Source organism: Cygnus olor, chromosome 1 (assembly GCF_009769625.2).
Source record: "Cygnus olor isolate bCygOlo1 chromosome 1, bCygOlo1.pri.v2, whole genome shotgun sequence".
Lineage (NCBI taxonomy): Eukaryota > Metazoa > Chordata > Aves > Anseriformes > Anatidae > Cygnus > Cygnus olor.
The window spans coordinates 145,244,462-145,267,287 of NC_049169.1; the positions used below are offsets into that span (position 1 = coordinate 145,244,462).

Consider the following 22,826-nt stretch of genomic DNA (forward strand, 5'->3'; position numbering starts at 1 on the left):
GTCTCCTGGTTGAAAGATTATAAAAATAGCTAATTAAAATAATACAAGCAGTAGTCACAGAGAAGTGATATGAAATACTTAAGTATAAACAGTATTTATAAGGAAATAAGGTTGAAGAAGTTCCAAGCCAGCTTTGCAACCGGTTCCACAAAGACAACCCTAAACCCAAACAGATGATCAAGCAGTGATCTACTAAATGCAGGCATCTTCCAAAGTGGAACATTATACTAACTCACCTACACACAGAAATATTGTATGTTAAATTACTTTGGATGTGTAAATGTAGATAATACCTACTGCTATAAAGATGCTTTTATAAAAAAAACTTTTCCCAAAACAAATGACAAATCACCAAACATAAAGAGAAATTAAGGCACCTAACTCTTCTTGAAGACAACAGGAACTAAGCAGATGCCCAACTTTTATTGTGAATCTGGCCCTAAAGCCCTGATCTGCAAATGCTTCTAGATGCAAGTAAGTCTATGGAAGTGAATAGTCTTGTTCACATTTGCAGGTGTTTGCAAGGTAAGGGTCTAATTCTGCATGTTTTTTGAGTCCAAAGTCCCTTACCTAAGACCGATGGAGATTTAGGTCTCATCAACCAGCCTCAAGGTTATTATTTTATTGTTAAATTCTGTGAGAACTAGACTTCATTTTTAATTGTAATTAACTTTGTCTAACCTCATAAATTTCTTTCAGCCCAAGAGTTAAATATGTAATGTCAAATTCACTTACCGAGCTCTAGCTATCTACAAGTTCACGATCAGTGCTCTGACAATTTTCTAAGCTCCCTCTACTGCCAGTGGAGAAGAGGAGCACCTCTGGAGCATTATTCAGCTCTGCGAGGCCCTCCCATAGTCCATCTGTCAATGCTACACATGAGCCAGCAACCTCCAGCAGCAGGGCAGGAACACAGCTGTGCCCCTCTAACTAGGCTTTTGGCAAGTTATCACAAAGGGTTTGTGCAGCATCTTTAGCTCTTCCTAAACATTTACATTGATAAATAACCATCTCTTTTCCCGTCACTTCAATAATACACCACGTGTGCATGAAAAGAATTCTGAATTTCATGAAAACTATTTAGCTCCAACAATCTTTTGACAGGGAAAATTATTACTAAAGGTTTTGCTTTCAAGGCATTCTGATATATTCTAGTTATTCTAACTAATGATTAATATTTAAAAAAACATTTTATTATTTTTTTTCTGAGTGAATAGACATTGTTTTCTTCCTAAAAGAAACTAAATGCTGAAATAAACTGGTTTGTGCACACGGGTTTATTACTTATCATACCGAATCAAGACTGCTTTAAAAATGAAACTCCTTTCAAGGGAATGAATGCAGATAATGTGGCCTTCTAAAATACTTTAATTCAAATTACAGAAGAAGACTTTTTATCAGTATTAATCTATCTATTTCAGTTTAAAGAAAGGAAAACCCATTCTTTTAAGGTTTTATTCTTGTAACTACTTTTTGTTCTATTTTTAGAACACCACTCCTTATAGATCATTATCCCAAAATTATCTTTCCGAAAGACCTGTTCTCAGCACGACACCAAGATGAAACTGAACAGTTCAATTATTAATGGCAATGCAAAATGTATGCACTGTATTAGAAGATACAGATCCCTCTTCTCTGGGCATTTCATTCTACAGAGAACAAGAACTAAGGGTACCTTGCAGCACATGTTGGCACTGGCGGAGCCACATACCTAAGCAGGAGCCTACCTCTTTTCTTTCTTCACCTTGCACCCTCTGCCTCCTCTTGCTGGCCAGGGGAGACTAAGCAAGTCAGAGACACTATTTGGGGCACTTTTTCTTCTTTATTTTCTAAAATTCAGCCCATTCATCTCAAAAAACTTTTTTTCCTCCAGCGGTTTCCACTCTTTTGGGTATGACTGATTGCTAAGAGTGGAAAGAGCCATGGGTGCAAGGCCTGGAAGGGCTACACTTGCCCAGAAGCCACCAAGGCACTACGGTGTTAAAGAGATGCAACGCGAGCCTTGTGCCCAGTGCAGGTACATGTTCTGGGGTACATGTTCCCAAGGTAAAAGCAAGACTAAGGACTTTGGAAGGGGAACTTGTACAGCAGGACAGACACCAAGGCTGTATAAGAGGATGCAGAAGTTGGGCAGACTCCAGGGAGAAGCTTCCATATGCCCATCAGCAGCATTTTCCCTGCACTGGATCCAGCAGAATTCCTGGCACATGGACACAAGAGCAGAGTGACTCTACCATAGAAGCAGTGAATTTCTAAAAGGCCATTTAAATCTATCCCACGCCTGTTTTGCAGTCACTTGTCAAGCACATCCTCCACCATAGTACTGTGAGATCAGCACACAGATGTGCAGTGTAAACTTGACCCCCCTGTGCCACCTAAAACCTCCCCATTAGGGCAATTCAGAAAAACAGAGTTTACCTCCCTATTTAATCCCACTCTAGAACCAGATCAAAACAAATGAGCTTCTCCCTCCTGTGAAATTCAAGAAAACTGAATTTTCTTTGTTTTCCTTTGTAATCAATAAGAGCTTCCTGTATCCAACTGATAATAATTTATTTAGTTGTACCCAATATCCTAGAGTAGGATCCTTTACTCACAATGATGCCTGGGTAGTAGCCTCCCACGGTAACATTTTCTGTTCTCGTTGTAGCTGCCAGCCCTATGGTCAGTATGAAAATAGACACCACCAGCAGAGAGACTGTGAACCAAAGTGAAGTCTTCTTCCTTTTTGCAAACTGCCCTGCAGAAAGTGGGGAAAAAGGAGCTTTTAATTGCAAACATGACAGAGCGAATAATGGACCTTTTGTTGACTTCTTCTGTTGTTAACCCACTGTTGTTCTCCTGCTAAGGAAAACTGCTGGCAGGCAACAGGCAGACCGAAGAAACATAAGGAGTTAGCTGGAGCTCTACATAGCTTAATGCACACGCATCAGGTACACGTACGAGATGAGTTTTTATTTAGCTGAACCGAATGTCAGTGACAATGGTAATTATGCCTTATCTGCAGTAACATTTATAATTAAGTCGTTGCTCACATCCGTAAGTCAAATCCTGCAGGCCTTGAACAATGCTTACCTTTGTGAAGTTCCAGTTTAACTCTATGTGGACAGAACATATGAATTTATATTTTAAACAAGATTAGTATAAGCTCTGCGTGCTATCATGAAAATGAATGTGCTGTTCACATTTACTAGGGTAAGCAAACCAATCTATATCTCTGAAACAAAGCTGTAATATCAGGTAATGACATAAGGGCCTGCCTTTTTACATAATAGCTGCTCGATGAAATACATTCAGTGTCACTGGGGGTTGGATTCAGGTGCCCAGAAGTGAAAAACAGCAGGCTCATTTACTGCTTTCAGCCTCCTTCAAGCCACTTAACCTTGCTATCGTGGTGGTATATCTGAGCTGCAACCAGAGTGCTAACATCAGAGCACCTGCCCACAGCACAGACTTAGTAAGACTTATTTAAAACCAGCAATCAGTACGTGACCCTAACTAACAAAAGGCACCCAAATGAATCAGAGAGCCCACGGTCCCCCTTTCAGGCCCTTCCGCAGCACCAAACCGATTTCTCTCCCCTCTGCAGCCTCTCGACGCAGCCTGCACACTCGGGATGCGTCTCGGGGTGAGGTGGAGGCTGCGGCGTTGCGCTGAATGTTGGAGGCAACAGCACTAGCCAGGGAGGGGCAGGTGTGAGAGAGGAGGCGTTCTTGTTTGTATTGGACTCCAGGGGTGAGACTCGATGGATCTGCTGTAGGCAAAAGCAGGGCAAACGAAGGAAGTCCAACGGCAAACAGAGGCCATTTGCAATGAGTCATTTTAGTTACGTGGCCAATTTACAGGCAGGTAACTCAGTTAAGTGCTGACAGTTCAAAAGCCAGGCTAGATTAGGGATGCTGGCAAACCAAGTCAAATAATTTCAATGAATAAATAAATGCCTCTATAATCAAAATCTGTATGTTTGCTGGCATCTCTCCAGTGGCGCTAACAGACAAAATGAGTCCAGCTTTTTAGTATGAAATGCAGGCAACTTTACTGAAGTCTATTGCGCTTACATACATCTCTTTCACTGCATGTACGAAGCCTTCCTGCTGAAGATCAAGAAATAATTCATAGGACTCTCCAATAACTCTCTGCACTCTCCCCTCCAGTCTGTGCCCCAGCTGTTTGCCTCTGGTGATTCCTCATTAATCCACGGAGGGTCAGAGAGGACATGGAAACGGAGAGGCTCTTCATTATCAATCGGCTCTTCACCACGTGCATGGGGTTAAATGAAGCCAGCTCAGTTTCAGTGCCGCCAGTTCAGGAGAGGAAAGCAGACTTACAACTTCACAAGTCAGTTACCATTCCCGCAAAGATATATCTATTGGATTTTTTAAAAATATTTGAAGTGATCATGTTCTTACATGCCTTCTAGTCTTTGAGCTCTTACAGCTGAGACTTTTAAGATTTTCTGACATTACTGAGACAGCAAACTGCTCTCTGATCCACCTCAAAGATGCAGCTCTCAGGCATCCAGCTCCAGGAGCTAGGTGTTACAAAATGCATGGAAATGCAGCACACTGCACACCAAATAGAAGAATACCAGTAACCCCCCAAGTCTCAGGAAAAAAATAAAAAAAATAAAAAGAAATGCAGTCCTTCAATCAGCATATGGATTAAGCTACTTAATTTCAGATTCCCAGACAATAACCAAACTAGTTGCTTGTTTTATCTCATAGTTACACTGCTGTTGTAGTCATTTGCCCAGCCTACTCTGTAACCTGACAGCCTACTATAAGAGACACATGAAATATAGTGTGGCCCTACAGATTTAGGAAACTGATGCTTGGCTATGCTCACCATATTTATGAAATACACGAAAAGTCACTGATGTTGAAAAAAGAAATAGGGAGAAGTAAACAAAGAAGTATCTTTATTCTGAATATGTCTGGAGGTTGCTGTGTCTCTGTGAAGCCTTGTCCAAGCATGCACTGGTTTTATATGATGGAGCCATACGACCCACGGCAGCTACCGCTTTAGTAGCAGCAGCTGTTGCATAAACCAGCCAAGCCTTCCCATAGCAGGGAAATTTCTGTTGACCACTCCATTTACATTGCAGAAATGTTTTTCAGTGCAAAACCAAAAGGAGCATGACTGAGGGCAAGACCAAAATTCACAATTGGGAATCTTTATCCCAGCCCAACCCTCCACAGCCACGAAAATCAGGCCGGGAGAACTGGTGAAGCTTCATAACCATGCTGCCTTTTCAGAATTACTGGATACTTGAAAGAGCTGCTGCGGAAAAAAGGATGTTCAAAATGTACCTTTGTGTGCTGTTTACAGGCAGTGCAGCTCGCAGACCATATGCCAGCTCAAAACCATGTAAGTGGATGAAAATGAAGGGAGGGCCTGACGGTCAGTAAAAAAGTGTAAAGACCACATGTAGTTTCAGCATGAGAAATTCATTTACCTGTGGTTGCACTTGTGAGAATTGCACTCAGAAATTTAAGTCTCCCCAAAAGGAATCCCCATTGCATTGTCATATTAAAACAAGTGCCAGGTGTCCTCAGGTCTCAGAGACACAAGAAATTTAGGTTTGCTCAGTGTTTCACAGAATACCAATTGTTCTCCACATTTCCAGTACTCTGATGGCTATGAAGTCCAGCTTGCTTTGTTACAGGGCATGAAAACATCAACACTCAGCCAAAGGAAAGCTTTGCAGTATCCCCAGTGGTTTTACTAGTGCGATATCCCCAGAAGCTACCGAGGAGATGGCTCTCAAGATATTGGCTTCACAGTTTAGGTCAGCTTAAGTGTCCATCTTTGGTCATCTTGTCTCCTCCTAGCAGTACTGAGCCTGACAACTGATTTGTAAAAGGCTATTTTAAGCCCTAATAACTGAATTACTCCAGTTTACAGCTCAGATCTATCAACACTGATGCAACAGGGAGGAGAGTGAACCCTGTCCTATAAATAGAGCATTTCTGTAAACAAGTGCTTGAAAAGCAAAGGAAAGATGGGAGAACTAGTCAGGACCAGGGTCACCAACACGACGTGCAGGTGAAGGGCATTATCTGCTGCAGTAAAGAAAGCAGAGAGCAGCACAGACAGAGCTGAGCCAGCTTTAATCCATACAGTCCGAGTAGAAAACCTACAGCTATAAAATATTATTAGAAACCTAAATCTTTACTCAAGTGGTGAGCCACTCTGTTATTTCCACTTGCCATGTCCTTACAGAGACTGAAAGAAAACAAACGTGGGCCAACCCTGAGCGGATGAACTAGTGGCAGCAGCCACAAATCAAGCTGACGTACTCAGCGCCTTCTTTGCCTGTGCTCACCAGCAAGGTCTCCCTCTGAGAGACGATTCAAGGAGGAGAATGACCAGCAGTGGATAAGGATTGAATTAGGGATTCCTTGAGAAAGCTCAGTTCATTCACGTCCACCTGACTGACTGCATCCGTGGATGCCACCAGAACTGGCTGATGCCCTTGCTGCTCCCTATCGTCTTTGAAAAGCCATGGAGATCAGGGAATCCCCAGTAGGTAAAGAAAGGCAAACGCTCTGCCTATCTCCAGAAAGAATCAAAAAATGATTCAGGGAATTACAGGCCAATCAGTCTCACTTGGCTTCCTGGAGACTGGAATGAAAGCAGATCCTCTTGGAAGGCATTTCTGGGCACGTAAGCAAAAGGAGATTGGCAACAGTCAACAAGGATTTACCAAAAGTGATTATGCCTGACCAACCTGACTGCTTCCTATGACAAAATGTCTGTACTTGCGGAGTAGTGGATATCATCTACGTCACATTTGGCACAGATTTTAACATTGCATCCTACACTATTCTCAAAACCAAGTTGGGATGTCATGGTCTGGATGGGTAGACAAGCAAATGTTTAAAAAATCGGCTGGATGGTTGGGTTCAGAGGGAGTGGTTAATGTATTGTGTTCTACCTGGAGCCGGTAACAGGTGGAGTACCACAGGGGTCTGTCTTGGGACCTGTCCCTTTTACTGTATTCTTTAATGACCTGGAGAAAGTGATAAGAGTGCATGCTCTTCAAGCTGGCAGTCAACAACAAACTTGGTGACCAGTCAGTACTCCTGGAGGGCAGGGCTGCCATTCAGAGGGATCTACAGCGGCTGGAAAAATGGGCCAGCAAAAACCTTGCAGAATCCAACAGACAGATGCAAAGTCCTGAGCAAAACAACAACCATTGCCTTGCACCAATACTGGCTGGGGACTGCTGGGCTGGGGAGCAGCTCTGCTGAAAAAGCACCTGGGTGTGCTGGTAGACAACGAGCTGAACATGAGCCAGCGGTGTGCCCTGGAAACAAAGGTTAACAGAAGACTGCATTAACAGGAGCATCACCAGGAGATCAGAGAGGTATCTATGACCCTTTATTCAGCACTTGCTAGATCACATGTAACATCACGGCCAGTTTGGGGCCCTCAGTAGAGGAAAAACATCAGTTAACTGCAGCAAGTCCAACAGAAGACCCCAAAGAAAGTCACGGGGCTGGAGAACTCACTGTGTAAGAACCTGACAGAACAGGTCTTGTTCAGCCTGGAGAAGAGAGGTCTTTTGGCAGGGCTAGTAGCAATCCTTCAGTGCCTACAAGGTGGTCATCAAGAGGACAGATTCAAGCTTTTCCTAGTGGCTTACTGCAGCAAGACAAAAGACAGTGGACACAAACTGAAACATAAGAAGTGTTTCAGATTGGATATAAGGCAAAAAATAATTAACATTAGGACAGTCAAGCATTGGAAGAGCTTGCCCAAAAAGATTGTGCTGTCTCCATCATTGGAAGTTTTCTAGATCCAACCAGAAAAATCCCTGAGCAACCTGGTCTGACCTCACAGTTGACCCTGCTTTCAGCAGGAGGTTGGATTAGCAACTTCCCGAGGTAGCTTCCCACCTGAGTTATTCTATCATTCTGTGATTTTACAATAGTCAAGAGAGATCAATTATAACACCTACACTGTTACAGAACCGCAGCTGTAATGCAGACGTACAGTAAAGGGATGCAGGAATACAAACCTTCTGAAAGTCAGTGGGACAGACGCTCCTCAGCCAAGCATTTTTGAAACCACTGAATATAGGCTTTTACGAGAAATGCCTGAGGAGCAAAGCCTCTGCATTTTCAAAGTAACACCTGTACTGGCAAAGGCTAATCAGATTGAATGGAGATAAAGCATACGTCCAAGCTGCCTTCCAAAGTTTTGATTATCAATGATACGCAAAAAAGAAACACATGAGTTTGATTCCAGATTGGGTTTGCTGGAAAATGTCTTAGGAAGAGGCACACTCTCATTTGTAATTGGAGTAAATCGGATACGGACTTACTGAGATAAAACAGAAAAGGATGCCCTTATTTATAAGGTCATTTTTTTTGGACTGAACTACATTTTAACTTTGAAATGTACAGCTCTTAGAAAGCACGATCGATTTATGGATGTGATACCCTTCAATCCTCACATTCTTTGATCTTTTACCAGCTGCATCTCACACTGGACGCAAATATCCAATCATACCTTCCATTTTATATTCCACTTTGGAAGCTCTCATAACTACCTGCAGGTAGCCACAAACTCCACGCTTAGCAGAGATGGCTTACCGGGGTAGAGGAAGCCCCCTTCTGCAGCAGAGACTTGCACATGCAAGTCCCTGTTTTCAAGGACTGCCACATGCTAAGAGTAGATGGGTAGAAACTGGGTTCTAAACTGGTTTCCACTCCGCCTGTCAGGGTTTCCTTAGTCCCATCAACAGAAATTGTTGGTGTCCTTATCAAAATGCGTACAATTATATGTATATAAGTCACAAGCTTATTGTGAAGCCAAAGTAATTTTTGTAAAGCAGCACAGTATCTTCAGATGAAAAGGGCTACAGCTGCCAATGGTTCCTACTATTATCACCCTTCTGCTATTTCGGTCATGTTGGCTCCCAAGATTTTTCGAATCTTTGTTTACTGCTGTTTGTAGCAGTTGCCAAGCAGTTTTTTGGATCTGCTTTTACTGTACCTACCCATGGGTCTGTGCAGCCAAAAAGCAATGCTAGACTGTTTCCCCAGGAACACTGTCCATAGCACAGAGGGTCTGATTCAGCCCTCTTCCCCGACAATCTCTGTGCCAGGTATTGGAACAAAGGCCAACCATATAAAAGGAAAGTCATTTAGGAGCAGAGGAAATGTTGCTATCAGTAATTCTAGGTTGATTTTTCCTCCCGTGCTGATGTTTCTGTAGTGCAGGAAACAGTTACCGAAGGCTAGTGACCTTCCAAGTTTTTAATAATGAAGTGACTCTCAGAATAAATTTGACATTTATCCCCTCTAACTTCTTTAACAATGATTCAGTGTGAGCATATGCTCTTAGTCTGAACCTCACTCCAATTTATTAATGCTTCAAATTCATAATTCAGCTTACCAAAAATCAAGCGTGTGGAAAGAAATCTCATCATATCCGCATTAACATCAGCTTGTGGCCAGGGTCAACAGAGGGCGTGAACATGTTATTATTACCTCTTCCTCCAGAGCAAAAAGAAAAAGTGCCCGCTGAAGATCAAGCTCCACTGGCCACACAGTAGCAAAAGACTCAGCAGAACTTCTCCGTTCATCAGTTGCAGAAAATAAAATTGTATTTACAATACCCTGCTCACAATGGCCAGAGAGGTAAATTCAGTTTGCAGGAAGACTGTGGAAAATGGATGATTTTGTGGGGAGGGCATAGATCAGATTTCTGGTAGAATGCAAAGTGGTAGATCCTTTGATAAACAGTAGGCTCTGGATCTGAATGAAGAAAAGGATGAGTTTAAAAGGAGAACAAATGAATTTACAATGAGATGTGTCCATAGCATGGAATGTGGGCAGTGGTCAAGGGAGAGAAAAATAGAGTGAAACGGCATATCTAGACTCTGGAAAACTTGCATATGATCTGGAATTTAACTGTAAAAAGGCTTAGTTAAAACTAAAGTGACTATATTTTGCTAACTTCACAACTTGCTTTAAAAATCCGTCTCCAGACACCATAAAATCTATAAAAATGTGTGGAATGATTTTTGGCAAGGAAGGAAAGACTGCAGGATGCAGCAATTTGCTGGGACCACAATCACATTGGCTGGATATTAGCGCCACACAATTTCATACCTTCCTCTTTGATCCAGTTAAGGTGATCTAAATTCACTTCACTTATTTGAAATAATGCTCCAGCCAAATGTGTATTAGCATCCTAATACGAGAAAAGATAAGGGAGGAAAGTTTTGCGGCAGGAAAAAAGGTATATTTTCATTACCTAATGAAAGAATTGTGATAGTCTGTTTCAGACAGAGTGGCACTAACCATACATAACAAGATAATTTAAGCAGAAAGTCACCAAAGACAGAGGAGTACAGTATCAAAGCAGCAATGCCAATTCTGTATCTGGTGCTTTGATACTGTCAAGCAAATATTTAAGGGAAGGTCTTTGGAGCTAAATTAATAATTTTTAATTACTGCAGCGTTCATTTCAGCACCATCTCTCTTCCCGGCTATGCTTTTCATTGTGTATTTTCAAAAATGATTTGTGCCAGTGAATTAATCCTACATTGCTTCCCAAAACTAAATGCGATGGACTGAGATGCTTCAAAGGGATATTCACACCCGCTGTTGGCAATCGCTTTCCCTTTTCTGATTAAATGCTTGACTTGTCCAGAGTGCTGAACTAATTAAACCCGATGCAACAGCATTCATTCTGAGCCACGAGACAGCAGCTCGCATCAGGTCTGTCTCTTATCTTTATTATGAATTTGTGAGGAAGAACCTGTCAGTGCATTGTATATTCAAAAATCCTTGAGAAACACTGCTGTGCTCTTTTACAATTGTATTATGAAGAGAGAAAAAAAACCACTATACTGTGCTTTGACACTATGTAGTATGGCTACAGTAAGTGATACCGTGCAGTATCGATATGACTTCACTGCTTTGGCAGCAACTGTTTCGCTTACAAATAATTTAATGGGCAGCTAATCGCTGGTTTAAAGAGAGCTTACGGATTTCCGCTGTCTGCCCAAAGACATTTTTCAAGTTACGGCACATCTTCCACTGTCACCTTTTCAACGCCGACACCATTGTTTTAAGGTAAACCTGAGGTCTGATACACTTTTTAGCTGGCTGTTAGGTGGGGCTGCGCTAGCGACACCCCGACACCAACCGCTGTGCCCTCCGCCAGGGCCGTGCCCCTCGCTCATCCCCACCTGCTCCAGCACGGCACCCCGGCGCTTCCACCCGAGACCGAAGGACGGGGGGCTTCCTACCAACCTGGCACACAGCGGTAACGTATCAGTGACTTACTACGGGCAGCGGGAAGCTGAAAAGGAAAAATCAACACTCGTGAATAACGCCTCGGTGGGCGCCAGCCGCGCGGCACGAAGCCGGCTGGGGTCCTGCCTCCTGCCCGCCCCCCCCTCACAGAGCCCAAATCCCCTCGGGGCTCGGCCCCTTCTCCACGCAGGGAGGCTCCCGGGCTGCCCACCGCCCCCCGGGGGCCGCCTTCGCCCCCGCCTCAGCCCGTGTCCCGCGGGGGGCTCACCTGTGGGGTCCAGCAGGGCCAGAGGGCCCGGCACGGCCGGGGCGCCCGGCGGCGCCATCATCCAGCCCCGGCGGGCGCCGCCGCTCCGCTCCCGCCGCCGCTGCCCGCGGAGGGGTGCGGGAGGGACCGGGACCGGGACCGCCCCGGGGGGGAGCCCGGCGGGGGGCGAGGGCGGGGCGAGCGGCGCCGCCAGCGGTCGCTTCGCCAAGGGGGGCCCTGAGGGGGGGACGGGGCCGCCCGCCGGCCTCCGGTGCTTCGGGGGGTGCTCGGAGGGGCCCCGTGGACGGGGTGGCTGCGTGGGGCGGCTGGGGCAGCAGTCCCTCAGCTGCTGCACCTCGTCTGCGTCGAATCCATTTAGGTTTAGCTCTCTTAAGATCATCTGGTCCGACCTAGCACTGCCAAGACCGCCACTAAACCATATCACTAAGCACCACATCTAGACGTCTTTTAAATACCTCCAGGGATAGTGATTTAACCACTTGCCTGGGCAGCCTGTTCCAATACTTCACAACCCTTTCAGTGAAGAGATTTTTCCTTATATCTAGCATAAACCTCCCCTGGCGCTACTTAAGGACATTCCCTCTTGTCTTATCAGTTGGTGCTTGGGAGAAGAGACCAATCCCCACCTCACTGTAACCCCTTTTGAGGTAATTGTAATCACAGAATCACTGAATCATCTAGTTTGGAAGAGACCTCCAAGATCACCTAGTCCAACCTCTGACCTAACACCAAGTCCTCCACTAAACCATATCACTAAGCTCAACATCTAAACGTCTTTTAAAGACCTCCAGGGATGGTGACTCAACCACTTCCCTGGGCAGCCCATTCCAGTGCCTAACAACCCTTTCAGTAAAGAAGTTCTTCCTCATATCCAACCTAAATTCCCTCAGCCCATCTCCCTGGCCACCCTGGTCTGGAAAAAGGGGTAGCCATAAGCTGAGAACTTGCACAAACTTTTTCAGGTCTGCTCCAAGTGCAAGTCCACTTCCTGCAGTCCACCTGCCTGCACCCTTAAGAGATGCAGCTCTTCTTGTCTTTCAGCCAGGCACCTTTTTCCCCAAAACTACCTATGCACGCTCTGAGCAGTTCATTTTCAGGCTGACCTTTGAGTATTTTGGGGGGATGGAGGGGCAGACACTAGATTTTTATTTGTGCAGTAGTCAATAACTTCATTCATTATATGTTCTAACTGTGTCTCAGGCTTGGCTTCACTTCTTCATTTGTTCTTGGCCTATGGCAGGGCACCAGTTTGTCACCTGGTGGAGATTAGAATTATAAAGCTTTCCTTTCAGCTTTCCTCTTCCCCTTAAAAAGAAAAAAAAAATCAATATCAATCAGAAAAAAAAATCACAGCAACCATAAATATTAATAAAATGAATAACAAAAATAGGAATCTCTGAGGTATAGGTTAAGGTAGGCATAAGCTAAGACAGGCAATGTCGATAGTCAAGACATATCGCAAGGCTGTTCCTTTTCTTAAATGGTATCTATCAATTTCTCAGCCTCACTGCCTCTCTCCTTACATCTTATTTCTCATTCCTGCAATAGATCCTGCTGCTTGTCCTGCTGCTACACAGGAACTGCTAGCTGCTGCTCGTAGTGTTACCGACTGCAGGGAGGTGTGACTACTGTCAGAGTCTAGGAATAACTGAAAAGAAACAGACAAGAACCACCGCATTGTCTAGATGCCTGCTGTTCCTTTTGCAGGACTTCTCCCTACTTCTTCAGTCTTTCCCAGATTTCCCCAGGAAATGTTAACATGAAAGGAGACAACTTTCTCAGATAGCACCCCTAGTCTATGAAGTCAAGTAAGCCAGGAATTAAGGCCAACCACAAATTATGTCCACTCTGAGTCAAAGTCACATTTTTCTCTTTGTGTCGTCTAACCTGGAGGGCTTGAAGGCTTTAGTCTGTGTAGAAAAGAGAAAAATGAGGATAAAGGTAGTATTTGTTCTACGTATTGATTACTAATTATTAACTGAAAGTAATGAAGGCACAAAGACAGAAAAGGTGATGGTACAAATGAAACATTTCTCCTAGTGAAAATGAGATGCATAAGAGTAATAACAAAGCCTCAAAAGCTAGCATAGCCCCTCAGTTTCAGGGGTGGTTATGGACAGAGATTTCCAACAACACTAAATAACAGGAAGGACTGTGGAAAATTTCCATTCCCCAGCCAGAGTTTGGAAAACAAATACCTGAATGCAGAATGTATTCTTGGGTGTGATGAGCAATAATCTTTTTCTATCAGCAGCCACCAAACAGACACAACAGCCCAAAGGGAAGCTGTTTTCAACTTCTTTTCAGTAAACAGAAATGATCTTATAAAACCTTTTAAAAATAAGTTGATTTTGGAAAATAACCTTTGATCAATGACTCATGTGTTTCACTGTAAATTTCAGGAGAGTCAAAAATAGATCTGGTCCTAAAGTCCTGGATATCAGAGGGCAAACAATAGTTAAGAAACTATGGAAAAATGATTGGTGAGTCTGCCTGGACCTAAATACTCAAGCATTTGAATGTGGAAGAATCATGGAATTAATTTAAATCCAATGTAAAAAAAATAACATATAGCACTTTCATCCCCTAAAAAAAGGTAGAACAGCTTCAGAACAGCTATAGACATACTGGATAAGTAACTACCTGAAAGAGGATATTAAAGTAGTGAGTGAACCTATAGGAAAGAAAATAGGTGAGCTACATCTTGCAAGGTAGGAACTGCAGAACTAGGGAGAAAGAATGGATGTAAATCTAGCTGAGCCTGATGTTGCAAAGAAAAGGACAACAGATAATAAAGATTTCTTCAATTATATAAGTAAAAGTGATTCAAAGAAGGGAGATGTATGACCGCTAGATGCTGAGGATAGGATGAAGAACGAGACTGCTTCAAATCTTGAATGAACACATTGGCTCAGTTTTCAGTCTACAATTTATCTCTATGAGGGTAATGGTAGAGAACCTAAAGTAATCAAGAATAATGTAAATGACATTAGCAGAAGTGAAGTGGAAGCATAACTTGGGCTGTTTCTTGTGACAGGCCCAGGAAAATTGCGCCCCAAAAGTTGCAAGAATTGGTAGCTATCTTCTCAAGTCCTAAGCAATGTTTTCAGTGAATCAGATAAGCTGGAAGTGAAGCTCTATCACGGGAGAACAGGAAACCTCTCTTACAAGAAGGCAGAGGGAGTGAGAACAGCAACTCCATGCCCCATCGATTTGACTAGGAAAAGTCTTACAGGCAAGTGAAAAATGTGTTCAAATACAGTATCTTTCATCAAAACTAGACTCTGTCAAACTGACAAAATCTTTGATAAGGTAAGTAATTCCTGAGGCAAAAGGAAAGCAGTGAAGCAAATCTGTCTGGATTATGCTAAGCATTTAATAAAGTCCTTCAGAGAAAATGGCTTAACTTGGAGCAGCCAGGTACAAGTACAGTTCACTCATCAGGTGTGGAGATTGCTAAAGGGGAGCCAAGATAGTGAAAGAGGCAGGCTGCCTGGGGTACACCTCAGAGACCAATCTGAAGGCAAGATCTCTGGTGCTGGGTTTAAGGTATATATGTGTTTATCATCATAGAATCAGAGCGTCATAGAATCAGAGCATCACAGAATGTTTTGGGTTGGAAGAGACCTTTAAAGATCATCTGGTTCACCCCCCCCTGCTATGGGCAACAACACCTTCCACTACATCAAATTTCCCAAAGCCCTATCCAACCTGGCCTTGAACAATTCTAGGGATGGGGCATCTGCAACTTCTCTGGGCAACCTGTTCAGGTGCCTCACCACCCTCATAGTGAAGAATTTCTTCCTAATGTTTAATCTAAATCTAACCGCTTTCAGATAAAACTATTACTCCTTGTCCTATTGTATTGGGTTTTTGTGGCAAAAGGGACCCCACAGTGGAGCAGGGGCAGAAAGTGACCATGAAGGAGCAGTGGAGACGAAGCATCATGGACTGACCGCAGCCCCCATTCCCCGTTCCCCTGTGCCACGTGGGGGAAGGAGGTGGGAGAGAATAGATGGGGGCAAGGTGTTTTTAAGTTTGTTTGTTTGTTTGTTTGTTTGCTCTAGCTTGTTAGCAATAGGTAATAAATTTCATTAATCTCCATATCCTGAGTCTGTTTTGCCTATGACGATAATTGTTATCTCCCTGTCCTTATCTCAACCCTTGAGCCATTTTTATTGTATTTTCTTCTTCTTTCCCTTTTAGGAGGGGGAGTGGGAGAGCACAGCTGTGGTGGAGCTCAGCTGCCCAGCTGAGTAAAACCAACACACCTATACCCACACTCCCTGATAAAGAATCTCTTCCCATCTTTCTTGTAGGCCCCCTTTAGGTATTGGAAGGTTGCTATAAAGTCTATCTAGAGCCTTCTCTTCTCCAAGCTGAACAACCCAAACTCTTCATAAGAGAGGTGCTCCAGCCTCGTGGACCTCCTCTGGACTTGCTCCAACAGGTCCATGTCCTATTTGTGCTGGGGGCCCCAGAGCTGAACGCAGGGCTCCAGGTGGGGTCTCACAAGAGCAGAGCAGAGGGAGAGAATCACCTCTCTCCACCTGCTGCCCACACTTCTTTGGATGCAGCCCAGGATGCAGCTGGCTTTCTGGGCTGCAAACGCACATTGCCGGCTCATGTTGAGCCTCTCATCAACCAACACCCCCACGTCCTTCTCCTCAGGACTGCTCTCAATCCATTTTCCACCCAGCCTGTATGTGTGCTTGGGATTGGCCCAGCCCACATGCAAGATCTTGCACTTGGCCTTCTTGAACTTCATGAGGTTCACACAGGTCCACCTCTCAAACCTGTCAGGATCCCTCTGGATGGCATCCTTTCCCTCCAGTGTGTCAACCACAGCACACAGCTTGGTGTTAGCAAATTTGCTGAGGGTGCAATATCTACCAGGTTTGTGAAGATCACACGTTTCATAAGGGTCAACAGTTGTAAGCTGAAAGAGGGTAGATTTGGATTTGATATAAAAAATATTTCACGATAAGAGTGGTGAGGCACTGGAACAGATTGCCTGGAGAAACCGTGGCTGCCCCATCCCTGAAGGTTGGATGGGGCTTTGGGCAACCTGGTCTGGTGGGAGGTGTCCCTGCCCATGGCAGGAGGGTTGGAACTTGGTGGGCTTTAAGGTCCGTGCCAACCCAAGCCATTCTGTGATTCTATGATTACTGAGGACTATGGGCGTGGGAGCATATTAGCATATTAAAAATGTGATGAGGTGGAGTTTACACACTTAGAAACCAACTTTTATTGCAACTTTGGAGTCTCACCAGTTCAGTGAAACCGAGGAGGTATCTGTGAATCACTGACAGCGCTTCCAGTACTTGCAAGACTCCAGTGCAAAGACTGCTAAACAGATGTGTTCTGTGATGTTATTTAATAACTGCTAATTAGTTCAATGCACTGTAAGTCTGGTCGAACTTCATTTATATTTATGTTTCTGGTTGTCTTTAAAGCCAAAAGGTTTTTGTTTGTTTGTTTGTGGGTGTCTTGGTTTTTTTTTCCCCATAATTTTGTGTGTAACTTGGACCTGACTTTTTTAATTAATATTTTTCAGATTTTTTTTTCTTAGGTGTCTGGCTTATGTACCTTGCTTACATGTCAAAATTAAATCACTTGCTAGATCTGCGCCCAGAAGTCCCCATGCTTCAAGGGCAGGCTGGTGAGGGTGTTAAGAGTTTTTCTAGAGTGTGTGTCTCATGAACCATAGGTAATTGTCAGGTTTTTGCATTCTCACCTAAAACGTACCCTGTCGGTAGAGGGCCTGAAGGCCTCCACGATGACCTTGATTTCTCCTACTCCTTTCCTGTGGCACACTGCAGCTTTGAAGGTTTTTGTTTTCCATCCTACAGATCATCTTTATACCAGCAAAAGTTTTGGAGATGATGTTGGTGAAGTGAAGTTTGTATCCCATGTGTTCCTGAAGTATCTTCTATATTTTAAACAAACACAGCCTATTTGGTCTTTCCTCACAGGTCATGTTTTCTAGGCTAGTGGACCTTCCCATTGCTTTCCCCTAGTCTCTGTGTCATCACAGTCTGTGTAGGCCATTTCTTAAAGGATGATGCCCAAAGGCTGGGCAATATTCAAGATCATTTTGAACTCACAGCCTGCCTACCAGCATGCTTCCTCCAACATACTCAATGGTTTCTCTCAGCTTTATATCCTCCACAAATTTAATACACCCTGTGTCCCATCAAGGCCATCAGTGATAATACAGTGGTATCATACAGTGGAAGCACCTGAGCACTTTCTATCTTCCAGGACCATTACTGGGCATGACACTCCAGCTACTTTTTTCATCCCTTCTGTACTATTGTAATTTAAACTATTTCTCTGTAGAAAGGTCTGATCTGGTACTAAGTGCTATTATCTCAGCTTCTTCCTCTTGCGAGGGTTGTTTTCTCAGTAACCCCTTTTGGAAATCCATTGTGGGCTTTTGTTGGTGGCGGCAGTGTCTTTGAGGGAAGGTTGTTTATTTGTTTTTAATAAAGTTCAAAGCACAAACCCCAGCTTTTTTTCCATGACTTCTGCTCTCAGCAGGAGTTTGTTTCCTAAATGATCCTGATGCTCTTAATTTTTCACCCTAATAGTCAGAGTGCTTTTGTATTCCTCGAAAAGTTTAGTGCTTGTCTCTACCTCCCATTATTTGAACCCCTAATGGAAAACCAGTAAACCAGTCATTGCTGAGGCTAAATTCAGGGCTCTTAATAAGCCAGCTCGCCCACTGACATGGGATTATGACAGTGAGGTGAGAAGAATTCCTTTGTTCGTAATTTATAAATAGTATTTATTGGCACGGTTACTGGCACGATCCCTCTATGAGTACATTGCTTTAATTCAGCTGGGCATTCTAAGGAAATCATGCAGGAAGCGAAAAAAGGTCCAGGATAAGTAACCATGAGGTAAATAGTCATTGGCTATTAAAAGACAATTGCAGGAGAATTCACTTCAAAAAATCTGCTTCCTGGCTCCAGCCAGTTTCCAAGGTGTATTTTGTTTTGTTGTGTTGTGTTTTGTTTTTACTAGCAGAAGATTTAAAAGACTGTCAGCCTAAAAAGGGACTCAAAAAGGTATAGCTGTATATAACAATGTTTAGAGGTATCCAAGATAAACGAATGACACACAGGTACATGTGTGTCATAAGCAGGTTTAATTGCCTTCAATGGGATTTTCATCCATCAATTTATGCAGTCAGTTTTCTAACTCTATAAGCTTTTAGGATTCACAGTATTTTCTGACAAGGGGTTCCACGGACATCTGTATGCCACGTGAAGAAGCAGGATGTCCCAATGGGAAAGAGAAGCAAACTGAAAAGAGCTAGAAAAAAGTCAAATGTCAGGTGTATTTAGAGCCATAGGAGAATGTACCTGAGGGCAACCTGTACATTGCCCTTACAAAGAAAAACAATTGCTACACAATACCAAAAGTCATTAAGTCATTGGATGTGTATCTCTGCAAGATGATTAGTAGAAGTGTGTTCACAATGCAGCAATAATAGCACATCAGAAGTGGAACCAAGCAAAAAAATGAAATCACTTAATTTGTGTTGTGAACTGTTACATTAATTTGTGCATGGGTAAAAGTGTATACATATGGCTGTATCTCTAGCAGTCCAATCAGAAACAGATCATCAATTTTTGGAATGCGTGTTACAGGAACTCCTCTGGAAAATGTGGGTTAAATTTCAAAAATTAATTATTCCATTGCTGAAAGAATAAATCAATCTGAAATGCAGATGTGGTACTGATATTGTTTTAAAAGGCATAATTTCAATTACATTTCTAAGTAGTAAACATAAAGTTTGATTAATTATTTTGCCTGTCTCAAAACATCTTAAAAAATTCCTTTAACAGCACAGTGAATTGTACTATCAGTTGATATATTTTTTTTTTTAAGTCCAAAAATAAGTGAGGCATCCTGCACCTTTCCTCTATCAGCTGGTGCCTCATTTAGTCAAGGTGCCCTTCTTGTCTGCTGGAGCAGATACTGTTAAAGTCACGGACAATGCATAATGCAGTCCCGGTGATGGAAAAGAACTCCTTGCTCCTCTCTCTGCCCGTGCAAAGTTGTTTCCTCTAGTATGTGCTCGATGGCTTTGTTCAGTTCAGATTTAAATTCTCATTTACAAGGTTCTCCTCAATTCGTTTTACAGTTTAACTGCAGCTGAGGAGAGCCAAGAGGCAAGTTCCACACCAAGAACCCCCATAAGAATTGTAATCTACTCCAACATGTGTCAAGCTGATCTCATAATTGCTCTGAAGATGTACTCCTCAAACTCAGGTAACTCACAGTACTCTTCAGAAACTCTGGACAATGACACATGACATACAAATAACATTGTGGCATGCTCTGTGGTTTCCACTGTGTCAAAAGTTTCTTGGTAAGGAGAACGGCAACGTTTGGAGGTTGTGATGGTTTGGTCAATTGTGATAGTTTGGTCAGTTGCGAATATATTGGCACAAACAAAACCGAGGAGCTTGAGCTTTAATTTTAAAAGGAAAGATGATGCTCCATTCTCTGTTGATACCTCTGCGGGAAAGAAAGTCTTCAATTAAAAGTTAAAATGCCATTACTTCATCTTCCAAATTCCTAGCTTGGTTCATGATGGCAACACAAAGGAAGGGCAACAGCCTGGTTTATTTCTTCTGCTTGATTTGAAACTACCAGAATTAATGGTGCTTGTGATGACATGGGCTGCCTGTGGAGATATGGAGAGATGGAGGGTTGAAATAAAAAAAGGTGACGGGTTTTAAAATGCATTCTCTACTTTCAGGGCCAAGACACTTTCAGCAGCATTTAAGAGTTCTCCAGTCACTTTGTTTTGTAAAATAGTAAATTATCAGTAACAGAGAGTTAAAAGTAGCTGGTGGACCATGACTTGCTGCCGGGCAGGTTTAACCATCCAGGAGATGGACTGTGGCTTAGCAATCCAGGTAGAGGACAAAAGATGCAGAGCCACTGCAGCCCAAAATATTTCACAAAGGAAAAAATGTGCAGAAGCAAACTACATTTGGAAAATTTTTAAAGTGTTTTCCTTCCCCCCTTCTCCTTTTTTTACAACTTTAAGGCTCTCATATCTCATATCTTAGAGGTCTTTTCCAACCTAAATGATTTTATGATATTTAGAGTAGTTAAGGGGAACACTTTACACACGTATGTCTTCCTCTTTCCCTCTGACCTGAGTTGTCAGAGGGAGAGAGATTCTGTGAAGGTGTCTTCTTCTGATGCTAACAATAGTAATAGACTTGGTCTAGGAAGCATGCATCAGTTTTAGGTTACTTCTGTCCCCCATTTTTGTCTCCTTCTATTGTCAGTCATAGATGTTTCTCTCATACATAGATGTACCCCCCCCAACAAAGCTGCATCTTCCCTTTCTGTGGAATCCCCTTGGACGCTGGATGCAAAATTCTGGGCAGAGGTGAAGAGGATGTTCCTGACGGACCCTACCCATCCCGCAGAATTGAAGTGGCAGGAGGAGGACAAAATCAAAGCCCTTCTGTCTCGCTTGCTGTCTTTCATGCAGAACTGCCTGCTATCCAGGAAGAAAGGCCTGTCGATATTGGCAGTGATGCAGGGGAGCTGAAGGGTGACAGTCCACTGAGGCAGCTCAAAAGGTGACAAAGTGACTAGAGCTGCAGCTGCTCCAGAGGAGTTTCAAAGTCGCTGGGAGTGCAGCCACAGAATACAGCCACTTTTTAATTAGCTGCTTTATTTCTCCTCAGCAAAAAAGCTACAGCATTAGATAGGGAAAAAAAAAAAAAAAGAAAGAAAAAAAAATATTTTTTTTTGCCTATGCATGCTTGAAAACAGATAAGAAAAAAAGACTGAGAGCAGGAAATCAGCCTCCCTGTCATGCACTTTTTCAGTGACAGCAACAAAAGTGGTTAAAAGTAGACTGAGAAGAAAAAATCTATCAGCTTCTATGGGCTATAAGCACTGACACGCTTGGGGAGGTACATGTGCATCATTCTTGATTTCACGGACTTTTAAAGAGACAAAATAGGTTATATGTGGAGATGAGCTGACTGTTCGTAGTAAACAGATACCTTGGTAAATGAGGAACTCACAGACTGAGAATGACCATTTATATCTGATATTGCATTAACTTTGTCCACTCGCAAGACGGCTCATTTCAACAAGTTTAAACTTAAGGTATTAAGTAGCTGTGATGGGTTTGTACACAAGGTCTCTTACAGTTCTTGATTTTGATCAAGACATCATTTTTCAGGTTGCTCCCCTTAGCCACAGCATTTGCTTGGTTCCAGCATAAATGCAACAGAGGATTCATGAATTTCTGGCCCTTGTTCCTGAAGTTCTGTAAGACTGTGATCAGTTATCTACAAAGCAAACTTTTGTTTATGTTGATGAGATAAATGAAGCTGTAAGAAACCTAATTTTTTAATAAATAACATCCAAGAAAACGCTATTGAATATTTATTGATGAACATTTATTATTCATTTATTATTTGTTATTTATGGATGTTTATTATTATTTATGAATATTTATTTATGTATCTTTCCCTTACCAAGAACAGCCTGAAGACTCTTGGTTTGTCCGATTTGGAGAAAAGGAATCTAAGAGCAGGCCTCACTGCTCCCTACAACTTCCTGAGGAGGGGAAATGGAGAAGGAGGAGCTGGTCTCTTCTCCTTCCTGTCTAGATAAATATTCTATTCTATTCTATTCTGTTCTGTTCTGTTCTGTTCTGTTCTATTCTGTTCTGTTCTGTTCAGTTCTTATTCTCCATTTCCACTTGCATAGAGCCTTCAATGCTGGCCTTGTTGCATGTTGAGGTTTCAGGTCTTAAATCTGACTGTTTCAGGGAAGAATATATTTCCTCACCTCTAGGGTCATGGGGAGGGATGGTGAAGGGCATGAGGACAGGAGGAAAAGCACTGTGGAGATAGTACAGGTGAAAGATCCATCTTCAGAAAGAGAATGCTTGCTGAGAACCAGTGCTGTCAGGAGTGCATCACTTGTTCATCCTCCGTGGCAGCAGCAGCCTGAAAGCACCAGGGTTTTATAATACAAAAAATAAGCCCAAAGGATACAGATCAGTGGAACAGGGTGCAGGTTAGATGTTAAAAAACACCTGGTGAATGAAATGCAATTGCACATAGGTAAAGCCGCCACACTAGCATTACTCCCTTCTATGGGCATATCTATTTCTATTTAAATATTTATACAGACAGGCTCATGCGTCCTATTAGAACATGCTGTTGGATTCTTAAACACATGAGCTGTATCATACATCCTTAGTGGGGCTCAGCACCAGTAAG

The 22,826-nt window shown here is 42.9% G+C and overlaps 1 protein-coding gene across 4 annotated transcripts in view; it reads right to left on the reverse strand.

Annotated features, from left to right (window-relative positions):
- TMEM255B (transmembrane protein 255B) overlaps positions 1-11,657 on the reverse strand; it is a 72,007-nt gene extending 60,350 nt beyond the window's left edge. For 3 of the 4 annotated variants that reach the window (XR_005819436.1, XM_040555518.1, XM_040555721.1), the window contains exons 1-2: positions 11,545-11,657; positions 2,598-2,740 (exon numbers count right to left, since the gene is read on the reverse strand). Coding sequence is in view for 3 of the 4 variants with exons in the window: in XM_040555518.1 (XP_040411452.1) it covers positions 2,598-2,740; positions 11,545-11,605 (204 nt within the window). In the remaining variant the exon portion in view is untranslated. Of the gene's footprint in view, positions 1-2,597; positions 2,741-11,005; positions 11,110-11,544 lie in introns of those variants that run through there. The other variant, XM_040555594.1, reaches the window with a different exon arrangement.
- Positions 11,658-22,826: the final 11,169 nt, after the last annotated feature.